Here is an 11,485-nt window from a genome sequence, read left to right as displayed (position 1 = left end):
GTTTATCGGACAAATTGATAAGTCGGGCATTCCCGGCCCACCAAGCGAAACCGGTGGTTTCTTGGTCACGATCAGCTAAAGCTAAAGTTCCATTAAAGAGCGTTTCCACGTGGTAGAACCTCCTCAGGGAATATAAGGTTTTCATGAGGCTGATCCTGAGCCGCCATCCAAGCACGAATCCCTTCGTTTAAGAGAATATTTTTAGTGTAGCTAACTTGGCGAAGTCACTCCGATGCTTAAGTTAGTATTCTTGCTGTAGATTGCGAGCTAGAAGTGAGCTAGAGTGCTAGTGTGCAGATGATATATGCGTACCTGGGCCCTGGAGGGGTTGTTGCCTTTATATATAGAGTTGCCGTGAGCCTCACGGAATAGTTCCGGGATCTTCGGCCTGGATGGATGAGGTCTATTCCCGTTTTATTTGGGGAGTATCGTGCCAGTTTACGATCCTTATCATTAACGCCTAATCCGGATGGGGATAGGATAAGGCCTACTGTCGTGCGGCGTAATCCCATGAGGTTCAGAGTCGTCTAGAGCCGATTACGTGTCACTTCGACTCCTATGTCACGAACTGATCGGGACACTGAGGTGACCTGCTACATACCGAGATAGCTTTGCGCCGAAGTGACCGATCACCAAGCTCCCGACCTCTTGACTAATCTCTCCTTGCTGAGTTGTTGCTTTGCTAGTGGATCGTATCTAGGTGTCACCCTTACTAATCACCTTTCATTAAATTCCAAATTAATTTGGTAAACCATAAAGGACTTGAGTCGTCATTTCACATACGTCGGGGATTTTAACCTTGTGATCAATTCATCATCAGATAAGGTCAATTACAGACTGGGTTGCTGGGCTGCAGGCAACATATTCAGGAGAAATACCATCAGCCTTATCTCTCATTCTTGTTGAAGTAATAATATGAATCGAAAATTAATTTCTCTTGTTAATTTTAGAGGTTCAACTTGAGAGAGATAGAGATGAGCATCCAATTTAAATTTTATGGGTTTGATGATGTGGAAAATCTTTAAATTGTGTACCTGAGTTGCATGCAAACCTACCTATTTATGATATGGGCACATCCCAAATGACTTCCCAAATCGAAATGGCCCTACAGATGGGTAAGGTATAGATTTGGGCTCTCTGGTTCAAAGTCAAACTTGCCTCATGAGTAGAAGGTAGACAGCTCAACTTGCGAATCGCTCAATAGGGTCCCCTGTCAGAACCCAGATCACATGTGGTGAAGCTGGCGCTTATTAAAATTATCTAGCTAGCTTCTTGTGGAGACCACAGTTTATCCAGTGGCTTCGTCAATGCCTGTGGCTTTATTTTTATAAATATGAGCCGGGCTAGCTAGCCTGCAAATATTTGAGCAAAATCAGTTGTTTATCTGAATGAAGCGGGTTCTGTGTTAAGGTACGTTATATGGACCTTCATTCTATCTAACCCGTTTGTCTTTCTCTTCAGCTTTCAGTTGGATTGGTTTGAACTTATTGACCCATGCACATATCTATTGGATGGTCTAATTTGATCCAAATGAGTTCCATGTGCTTTGCGCTTTAATTTTTCTGCAATTTGCATGAGTTAAGAACAAAGTAAGGTTATACGAATAGTTCAATAATCAATACAGATAATTGAAAATGCCAGTACTGCCCAGAGGCGCGCGCCAATGTGGTGGTTGAAAGGACTTGACACCGATCCCTCTCAAGATTATAAAAGAGGAAGGCTAGCTGTTAGCTAGACTACAAATATTTCCTATCAAAGTAGTCCGATCCAAGCAAAGCCAATTGAGTTTGAGGCTAGTAAAAATGAGTTTATTAGTCGCATTGCTTCAGTCGTTCCTTCTGATGATATGGCCAACTATGGCGGCACCATCAAAGGTGTCGTCGATGGCGAAGCCCGGTTGCAACGAGACGTGTGGCAACATTACTGTTCTATACCCCTTTGGTTTGGATCAGCCAAACTGTTACAGAGACGAGCACTACAGTCTGACCTGCAACTACACTTTCAACCCTCCCAAACTATTCTTAGGAAGCTTTGAAGTCTTAGAAATATCATCCTTAGGGCATTTGCGTATCAACAACTACATGAGTTTTGACTGCTACAACAGTTTGGGTAAAAACTCCAGCAGTTTCAGTTATCGGGTGGATTTAAAGAATTGGCCTTATACGTTTTCCGCCACCCACAACAGATTCACAGCCATCGGATGCGACACTCAAGCATACATAATGGGCTCGTCCGGCCGCAACTTTACAAGCGGCTGTTCCATGCTCTGTAACGATTTAGGAAGCGTGGTTAACGGGTCATGTTCAGGCATTGGTTGCTGCCAGACCTCCATCCCAAGGGGTTTCAAGAGGTTCGACCTGCAGCTTTACAGCTATTACAACCACATCTATGCCTGGTCTTTCAGTAACTGCAGCTATGCATTCCTGGTTGACTCCAACTGGTACAATTTCTCAGTATCCGATCTTCCAGGCTATGATTTCTATGATAAATATAAAGGACGGATCCCCATGGTTCTCGACTGGGCGATAGAGAATCATTGGTGCCCAAATGCTTCTACAACTGACTCTAAATATGCATGCGGCAACAACAGTGAATGCTTTGACTCCCCCAACGGCCTTGGCTATCTTTGCAACTGTTCTAAAGGCTACCAGGGCAACCCTTATCTTGAAGACGGATGCCAAGGTTGGTATATATAAATATATAATCTGTTCTAGGTTCTAGCTACATCTCCTCCCATCACCATTAATTATTTCTTTAAAATTTGAAGATGCATGCGGTCGTCGTCGTCACCTAATTATCTAAGCTAAAGCTAGCTCATATATGATTGATTGCAGACATAAATGAATGTCTTGCTCCAAATACAAATGACTGCCAAGAGATTTGCACTAATACGCTCGGGGGCTACTCCTGTTCTTGCCCACCTGGTACCCAAGGGGACGGAAAGAAAAATGGACTCGGTTGCATTCCGCTGCCGCTTTCACAGAAATCGCTTGTGATAAAAGTCTCGATAGGTAAGAATTCAAAGCAGGAAAAATCTATTATGCCTGAAAGACATGATACCGGAGAATAATGAAAACCCACCCGATTTTTGTTTTGTTTTGATAAACCCACCTGGCTGTTAAAACTCGATAAAACATGCAACTTTAATAATTTGGAAACAAAATTATGCTGTGGCACAAATACCGGGTTTTGACCAATCAAACGAACCTCACCCTCCGGTGAGTTTTGATAAATAGCTTGGTTTCAAGTTTTTACTGTTATCATAAATTTGTTATCAAAATTCACTGATTGATCAAAACTCGTGTCATCATGTTTTTCAGAATCATAAATTTTTCCGGAAAAGCTCACCTTCGTTACTTCCAAAGGACCAAAGGGGTCCTATAGCGAACAAAAGGTCCTTTTGAGTCCGGTGACAGACCGGCACATAATCAGAATTGTGTGACACCTGAATTTTTCAGGCCCGCTTATGATCCATACTTGTGTCAGAAATTTTGGGCCTTATCTAAACTTTGGGTTTGCTTCCATTGGGGTATTAGTTACCCTGAATCCAGTGTATCCCAACAATTATACAAACAGTTTTCTAATGTATATAAGATTAAAGGATGTGTTTTGTTACAATCTATTCTGATGTTGGTGGGCACTAAACAAAAAATTTTCAAAAATCCCTTTAAATTTGAGCAACCTGTCTAAACTTATTCAAGTCCAAACCCAGCCCAAATTACAGTACAGTGAAATTCTCAAAAGAATTTGGGTGTCATAAGAACCTTGGGCCAGCTTTCTGGTGCTATAACAAGTCTCTGCATGCTTCCCAAATGGAGTCAGTTTTAGCTTAATACACGCTTTAAATTAAAACTTTGAAAATTTAAGCATCTAATAACCATTTGTGGAGACTCTGCCTGGGGTTGATTAAAGAATTGCAATATAAGGTCATTGTACAGTAATTAACCCTTCTGGGCTTGGGTGGGTTTTGTTGGGATGGGGATCAACCAAGCCCAATCCTAAGATGAAATCTTTGCGCTCGGGCCTGGCCCAACATGAGGTAAAAACCGAATATATCAATCCATGCTCAATCTGATCTTTATATTATTGCTTTATTGCAAGTTAGCATTTGGTATATAGTTTATGAACTTCTGTATCCTAAATTAAATTTCGTCCATTATACAGGTGTTGGTGTAGGAGTATTTTCAATGGTTTTCAGTGTTTATTGGTTGTATCAAGTTTTTAAGAAAAACCAGATCAATAAACGCAAGAAAAGATTCTTCAAAAGAAATGGTGGTTTGCTGTTACAACAACAGATTCCAGAGGAAGGTAATATTGAGAAAATAAAAGTTTTTGAGGCAGAAGAGTTGGAAAGTGCAACTGATCACTATAATGTGGAACGAATTCTTGGTCAAGGGGGCCAAGGGACAGTGTACAAAGGTATGTTAGCAAATGGAAGAACTGTGGCAATAAAGAAATCTAAAATAGTGGATGAAAGCCAACTGACTCAATTCATCAATGAGGTTGTTTTACTTTCTCAAATTAATCACAGGAATATAGTTAAACTATTAGGTTGTTGTTTAGAGACAGAAATTCCTTTATTGGTTTATGAGTTTATATCTGGTGGAACCCTTCATGATCTTCTTCACAACTACAATGAGGATTTTCCATTTTTATGGGATGATCGTTTAAGAATTGCAATGGAAGTTGCAGGAGCAATTGCCTATTTGCATTCGGCAGCCTCTATACCAATCTACCATAGAGATATCAAGACTTCAAACGTACTGATAGATGATAAGTATAGAGCCAAGGTATCAGACTTTGGAACTTCAAGGTCAGTTGCAATTGATAAAACACATTTAACAACAGCTGTACAAGGAACATTTGGATACTTGGACCCTGAGTACTTCCAATCAAGCCAATTCACAGACAAAAGTGATGTTTACAGTTTTGGGGTGGTTCTTGTGGAGCTCTTAACTGGCCAGAAGCCAATTTCTTCTACGAGGGGCCTAGAAGGAAGAAGCTTGATCACATATTTTATTACCTCAACAAAGGAGAAAAATCTTTTTGAGATTCTTGATCCTCGTATTGCGAAAGAGGGCAAAGGAAATGAGATTGAAATAGTTGCAAACCTTGCAATGAGATGCTTAAATTGGAATGGGAAGGAAAGACCTACAATGAAAGAAGTCGTAGTAGAACTTGAGGGATTGAGGATGCCTGAAAGGAATTCTCTTATTCAGAAAAACAACCAAGAGGGGGAGTGCTACCTAAGTGAAACATCAAGCCTGTGGGATACTGGTTCAACTTCTGTTGGGTTCAAAAGTTCAGAGAGCAGTTTCACATCCCTCCTAGATGAGCAACCACTACTGTATAAAACATCATCTAAATAATGGTGCGGAGATGGATCTTGGAGATTTCTCTTATTTATTTGTGCAATATCACATGGTATATTTTCAATTAGCATTGACCTGATACATTGTTATGCTAATGTAAACTTGATGCTTCACAATATAGTTCTGTATTAATAGTTTTATGCATATTATTGGACTATTTGAGTGTTCAAATATCGTGGGTCTGTCTACAGGTATTGAGTGTACGTGAAAGAAATCATTCTGTTGCCGATGTCAAGGATCCTACAGGTATTGAGTCATATGGAATTGCTATCCCATCTGGACCAGGGCTATGTCAAAGTACAAGACCAAAACTCTCTACAGAGTCTAGATCTGTTCCCTACAAAATACATTCCAATACATTTCCAACATAATTTGACACCGCACATCTCATATAGTGGATCTTAGATTCATGAGATATGCAGTGTCAGATCATGTTCGAACTGGTTTTGTTGGGAGCAGTTACACAGAATTTTAGGACCTGTTTGATTTGTGAGAATAGGGATCTGGAAACGAATGATTCATTCCAACTCCAACTATTTGATTAAGTTGAATTAGAACTCTATTCCATTCTTGCTGGAATGACATTCCTCCATTTGAAGAAATCACTATTTCCTATAATTCAGGATAGCATATCCACAAATTGTACCCACATCCATACCCACAGAGCACCACCACCATGTATTGGGAACATTTCCCCATGAATGACAAGAGAGATATTCCCGCTGCACAGTTGTCGTGCCTCATGGATAGCAGATTCAAGCTCATTTCCTCCCCCTCCCTTGAAAATAAAATGTCAATTTAACTAATTCTAATTCTTATTTTGATTCTTGTCTGAACCAAATAGGCTATGGGAATAGATCATTCCAATTCTTATTCTGAAGGATTTTGATTCCTATTCTAATTCAAACTGCAAAGCAAACAGATCCTACTTATTCAATGCCCATAATACCTAAAGGGTGCATTCTGGGGAGGCCAAACGAGATCAAGGGCCGGCTCAACACGAACTTTTGCAACTACTACTGTTATTGGAATGAAAAAGACTACTGATTTTGAAGCTTAGGAGGTTGGGCCTGCTAATGGTGCCTGGTAAGACTAACATAGAAGTTCAGGCCTTTGGTTTTTCTCTTCTTTGTACAGGTAATTTCCTCATAGATCTTTTATAATCAGGTACAATTGAATTTTTGAAAGAAATGTGACAACCGGTTTTCTTTGTGGTATAAATAGCAACTGATTTTCACAGCAAAAGAGGTACCTTTGGTGCGTAAAAAGAAAATAGAGATTTTTTTTTCTTTTAAATGTTTATGCATAAAAGAACAGGTTTTTTGTTAAGAAATTAATATGTAATGAAAGGATTAATGCTTCGTCTGTTGTTGAATGAAGTAGGACTCTTATGACCAGACAAGAGACAAGTGTGATATTAGTAGAGAAGAGAGTAGATCACCTTGGTTATAGGAAAACTGGAAGTCCAAAATCACCTTGGAGTTGGAGAAAATTTTCTTACTTCGTGATTCAACTATGATATTGGCAATGAACAGTTTTGGCCATTAGTTTTTGGTCAATGGTTCGACCATATTGTCAAAATGAACAGATTTGTTGCAATTTAAAGAAATAAAAATAATCAAAAACCATTGTTCAGATTGAATGAATTGATAGCAACCGCGTAGGTCAATGAGTCACTGACCAATTCAATGGTTTAGGGGTGAAACAAAACTGGTTGTATGAATGGTTTTTTTGGGTCAAATGGTCCAACCATCTCAATTAATGGTGGTTCAAAAACAATGCATCAAAAATAATAATGGAGAACAAGGACCAAAGGCATGAAACTATTTTCTGTGAGAAAACATAATGGGGCTAATGGGAATTTCATTTTCTCCGTTACTCATAATGGGAGGTGTTTGCTTGTATAATTTATCTTAAAATTTTAAGAGAATTTTGTGGAGAGGTCTAAGTCCATGTTTGGAAGTGCTTAAAAATAAGCCCTTATTCGAAATAAGTATTTATTTGGGCTAGAACCACACCAATACCATTAAGCATTTATTGGTGTTTGTTAAATAAGTCCAAAATAAGTATTTATTTAAAAAATAAGGATTTATTTTGTAAGTTCAAATTTAGAATTTTTTTAACAATAAGCACTTGTATCATTTTTCCTACCAAAATTATCCACAATAAAATTTTCTAATACCATTAATGCCCTTCGAATCTAAAAGCCGAGGGTTTGGCCCATCGACACAATCTATGCCTTGTTCAGACATAACTATAACCAATGTTAAATGCAAAATCGTTGAGAGTCAGAATGAGCAGCTTCCCAATCACCTCTTAGAAAAGCTTTGTACAAGAGTCGGAAATGCCTCAGTTCCTTCAACACTTGTCGATGACTAATGAGATCCATGGTTCGATCTGTTGATGAACCAAACTTTCATTGTTAGAGTATTCTTTGGAGGAAAAACACAAATTGATTAAAAAATTGGGGAAGACATTCAGGGAGATGCAAAGGCGTGTTGAATTTGTCATTTATGAAATGAAGGACAAAAGTGCTTATTGGAGAAAAAAAAAAAAAAAAAACACCAAACACCTGATATGAAATAAAAAATAATCACTTAAAAAAGCTGGGTGCCAAATGCAAATAAGTGCTTATTCGAATAAACACTTGTTTTTAATCACTTATTCAATAAACACTTATTTTTAACATAAGCACTCCCAAATATAGCCTAAGTACAATGGAGATTTATGCATTTATTAGAAAACATAGGAAAACTTTTAAATAATTTACCTTTTCTTGGCAAAAACTCAAGATTCATTACTTGTAATTCAATTTAAATCCTTACTTTCTTTGTTTTTTTTTTTTTTTTGCAAAAAAAAAACAAAAGGAAACAAGATTATTTACTTATAGTTCAATTTAAATCTATTTTGTCCATCTGCCCACATAATAAATATAGGTTTTTTTTTCCTGATTTTGGAATTAAAGTGATGTCAGGATTAAGGCTCTTCTCATGTCACTGGACTCTTTCTTGGTATCTGGTGTTCTAAGATGGAATAAGGCCTCGTTCGCTTTTCGGTAAGTTATTTACCTGGGTAAATGCACTTACCCGGGTAAGTGCCTTTACCCATGTTCTTTTATTTCCCATGCAAACAAGGTAATGACCATTTTAGCCATAATAATCCATTATTATAAGGGACATTTTTGTCCCATTCAAGTGTTGGCAACTTTCCCCTAAGGTGAGAAAGTTATTTACCCACCTAAGAGATGGGTATCACTTACGCAGGTAAGGTAAGTGATACCCAGAAAAATAAATTTTCCCTGATCCCCATATAAATCTGAAAAAAGAACATGGGATTTTTGGTTAATGGGAATAAAAATCCCATTAACCAACTTTCCCCACTCTCAAAATCCTAAAAAAGAACGCCCCCTAAATGAAAACGAATTTTCTTTTGATTAAGGTTCTTCTTATATCAGTCTGGGTCACTTAAGTTGCCACGAAAGTTGGATATCCCTTACCTAGCTTATTCTTTCATTTTTCTTCACCATTAACAAGCATTCTATGGATCTTAGTGGTTAAGACTTGAAATTAATCTTATTGGAATGGACTCGCACCCAGGCCAGTTTTAAGGTCTAGAGATTTACCTTATCCAACTGACCTGGAGATTTTGGCATTGATTAGCTAAGGTGGGACTCTCGACAGGTAAAAATTAAAATAAAAAAAAGCAGAAAATTTTTAACCTTTTTTTAACATTATTTTCTTGATACTACGCAATTTGAGAGTTCATCTCTTGCTACTTCTATATCTCAATCGTTCAGACCTGGTTATGTGTCTATCCTTGCTAAGGCTGTAACTTGACCAAGATCATCAGCCCAAGCTCCACCCGACCCAACCCAAGCTCTTGCGTAAGCTGAGCTTGAGTTTTTGGGTTTTGGAATAGGTCTGGATGAAAAAATTTGGGCCTGACCTATATTTGGTTTATCTTGGGTTGAGGCCTTGGATAGCCTGAGCCTAACCGGTCCAAATTGCCAAAGTCCAAGTCCATCCCTATTTGTGTTTGAATAAGTTCAGGTTGAAACTGGGTTTGTAATTAAATTCGGGCATGTCCTCGGATTGCACCTCCAGTTTTTTGTATATAAGGTGGGGTGACACCATTTTACTACGTATTTTATTTTTCACAAACAAACAATATAATGTAAAGTCGGAAACATAAGTAGAGATTCTAAGAGAATTTTGTTTCAAATTGAATACCTTTGCTTCAAATTGTTTGTTGAGATTGGCTACATGAGTCAATCTTCCCAAATTTAAAAACGAACCGCTGACCGAACTGGTTAGGGGTTCGGTTATCGAATCGAACGGTCCGACCGTTCGATCCAAATGGCTGGCCTGTTCTAACAAAAAAATAAAAAAATTTTAAAAGTTAAAAAACAGTCAAAACTGTTCGAATGATAACCGATCGGTTCAACAATTTGCTGACCAAAATCAACAGTTTTGGAGGAAAACAGAACTGGTCAGATGACCGGTTCCTGGTATTTCCGGTCGGGTCCGGTTTTGAAAACCCCACGGATCCCTGGAGTCTTATTTTCTAGATACGTACTAGGTTATTTTCATTGAAAAAGAAAGCCAATATAATTTTGAATGGTCTCGATCGAGAAAATTGTTATAAATGACTAAATGAACATCCTATGAAACAAAACGATTCCTGGAAAGAGAAAACTATGGCTTTGGTCCTGCTGCTTCTTCAGCTTCTGTTCTTACGGCCAGCAAGTGCGAAATTGTCGAACGTGTCAATGACAATGGCAAGGCCTGGATGCCAGGAGAGATGTGGAGACGTAACCATTCCCTACCCATTTGGGATCGGTGACTCAAACTGTTATAAGCAAGGCTACAACCTGACTTGTGAGGAAGGAAAACTGTTCATAGATACAGGAAATAATCGTCAACAAGTGTTAGAAATATCGCTAGGAGGCCAATTACGAATATACGCTGCCATCAGTTACAAGTGCTACTCATCAGTCCACGAATCTGATCGCCGAGATTCGTTCACTTCGACCATTAATTTGCAATCTTTGCCTTACACAATTTCCGACACCAGTACCAGATTCATGGCTATCGGGTGCGACACCATCGCATCCATAAATGGCTTCACCTCCAGCAATCGAAACTCCACAGTCGGGTGCAGCATGCTTTGTGGTGACAGAGAGAGCGTTGTGAATGGCTCATGCTCGGGCATAGGTTGTTGTCAGACGTTCATCCCGAAGGGACTCAAGAAAATGAACTTGGAGCTGGGGACCAACAACGCCCACCGTGAGATTATGGAGTTCGATTGGTGGTGTGACTATGCCTTGCTCGTTGAGGGAGACTGGTATCAGTTCTCAATGGCGGATCTCGAACGTTTTCATTTAGGCGAGAAAGCTAGCGTAGTTCCAGTAGTGCTCGATTGGTCGATAGAGAATTATACTTGCGAAAACATTTCAAGAGATGATCCCTCTTTTGCATGCGGCAAGAATAGCGACTGTGTTAACTCTCCCAACGGGCTTGGATATATTTGCAACTGTTCTCAAGGTTACAGAGGCAACCCTTATCTGGAAAACGGATGTCAAGGTAATATATATGTAATCTCCTTGGGGCCTGAGAGTCTTTATCAATAGTTATTTCTGGAGATCACAGTTTTATCTAATTATGGGTTGCAGATATAGATGAATGTGCCGATAAATCTATGAACGACTGCCTGGGTATTTGCAGAAATACACCTGGAAGTTACAATTGTTCTTGTCCACCCGGTAGCAAGGGGGACGGAAGAAGATTTCCTTGTAAGAAAAAGCAATTTCCGGTGGATCAAGTCATCATAGGTAACAAAATCAAACACTACTTGCTCATGTATATTTTGATTTTGACTCTACTTACCAAAAAGTATACTTTGACTATTTACTAGCTAGGTTGTTTGACTCCCGAGTCATAGATTATACAGTTCTACTTGTGGAATCTCCATCTCCTACCCAAAATATCTTCCCAGAAGGCCACAACCCTCCGTTTTACCGTGCTTTCATCTTCTTTGTCACCTCAGGGCTAGGCCAGAAGGCCACAACCCTCCGTTTTACCGTGCTTTCATCTTCTTTGTCACCTCAGGGCTAG

General features: G+C 39.0%; 2 protein-coding genes across 2 annotated transcripts; both read left to right on the top strand.

Annotated features, from left to right (window-relative positions):
* Positions 1–1,802: 1,802 nt before the first annotated feature.
* On the top strand, positions 1,803–5,369 carry LOC148845114 (wall-associated receptor kinase 2-like). Its single transcript, XM_088955594.1, has 3 exons — positions 1,803–2,682; positions 2,835–3,011; positions 4,165–5,369. The coding sequence occupies exons 1-3, from the start codon at positions 1,803–1,805 to the stop codon at positions 5,367–5,369; spliced, it is 2,262 nt and encodes a 753-aa protein (XP_088811720.1).
* A 4,699-nt stretch (positions 5,370–10,068) lies between these two features.
* LOC148845113 (wall-associated receptor kinase 2-like) lies at positions 10,069–11,485 on the top strand. The gene is made up of 3 exons (XM_088955848.1): positions 10,069–10,954; positions 11,044–11,202; positions 11,286–11,485. The coding sequence occupies exons 1-3, from the start codon at positions 10,069–10,071 to the stop codon at positions 11,483–11,485; spliced, it is 1,245 nt and encodes a 414-aa protein (XP_088811974.1).

Source organism: Nelumbo lutea, chromosome 7 (genome assembly GCF_056320005.1).
Source record: "Nelumbo lutea isolate HS-2025 chromosome 7, American lotus-T2T, whole genome shotgun sequence".
NCBI lineage: Eukaryota > Viridiplantae > Streptophyta > Magnoliopsida > Proteales > Nelumbonaceae > Nelumbo > Nelumbo lutea.
This window is presented reverse-complemented; position numbering and strand designations above follow the sequence as displayed.

What these genes read in the sequence shown, in the direction of transcription:
- LOC148845114 (XM_088955594.1), top strand. Translation starts at nt 1,803, where the DNA reads ATGAGTTTATTAGTCGCATTGCTTCAGTCGTTCCTTCTGATGATATGG. An exon ending in TCTTGAAGACGGATGCCAAG is followed by an intron (nt 2,683 to 2,834) that starts GTTGGTATATAT and finishes GATTGATTGCAG; the next exon opens with ACATAAATGAATGTCTTGCT. An exon ending in TGTGATAAAAGTCTCGATAG is followed by an intron (nt 3,012 to 4,164) that starts GTAAGAATTCAA and finishes TCCATTATACAG; the next exon opens with GTGTTGGTGTAGGAGTATTT.
- LOC148845113 (XM_088955848.1), top strand. Translation starts at nt 10,069, where the DNA reads ATGGCTTTGGTCCTGCTGCTTCTTCAGCTTCTGTTCTTACGGCCAGCA. An exon ending in TCTGGAAAACGGATGTCAAG is followed by an intron (nt 10,955 to 11,043) that starts GTAATATATATG and finishes TATGGGTTGCAG; the next exon opens with ATATAGATGAATGTGCCGAT. An exon ending in GGTGGATCAAGTCATCATAG is followed by an intron (nt 11,203 to 11,285) that starts GTAACAAAATCA and finishes ACTATTTACTAG; the next exon opens with CTAGGTTGTTTGACTCCCGA.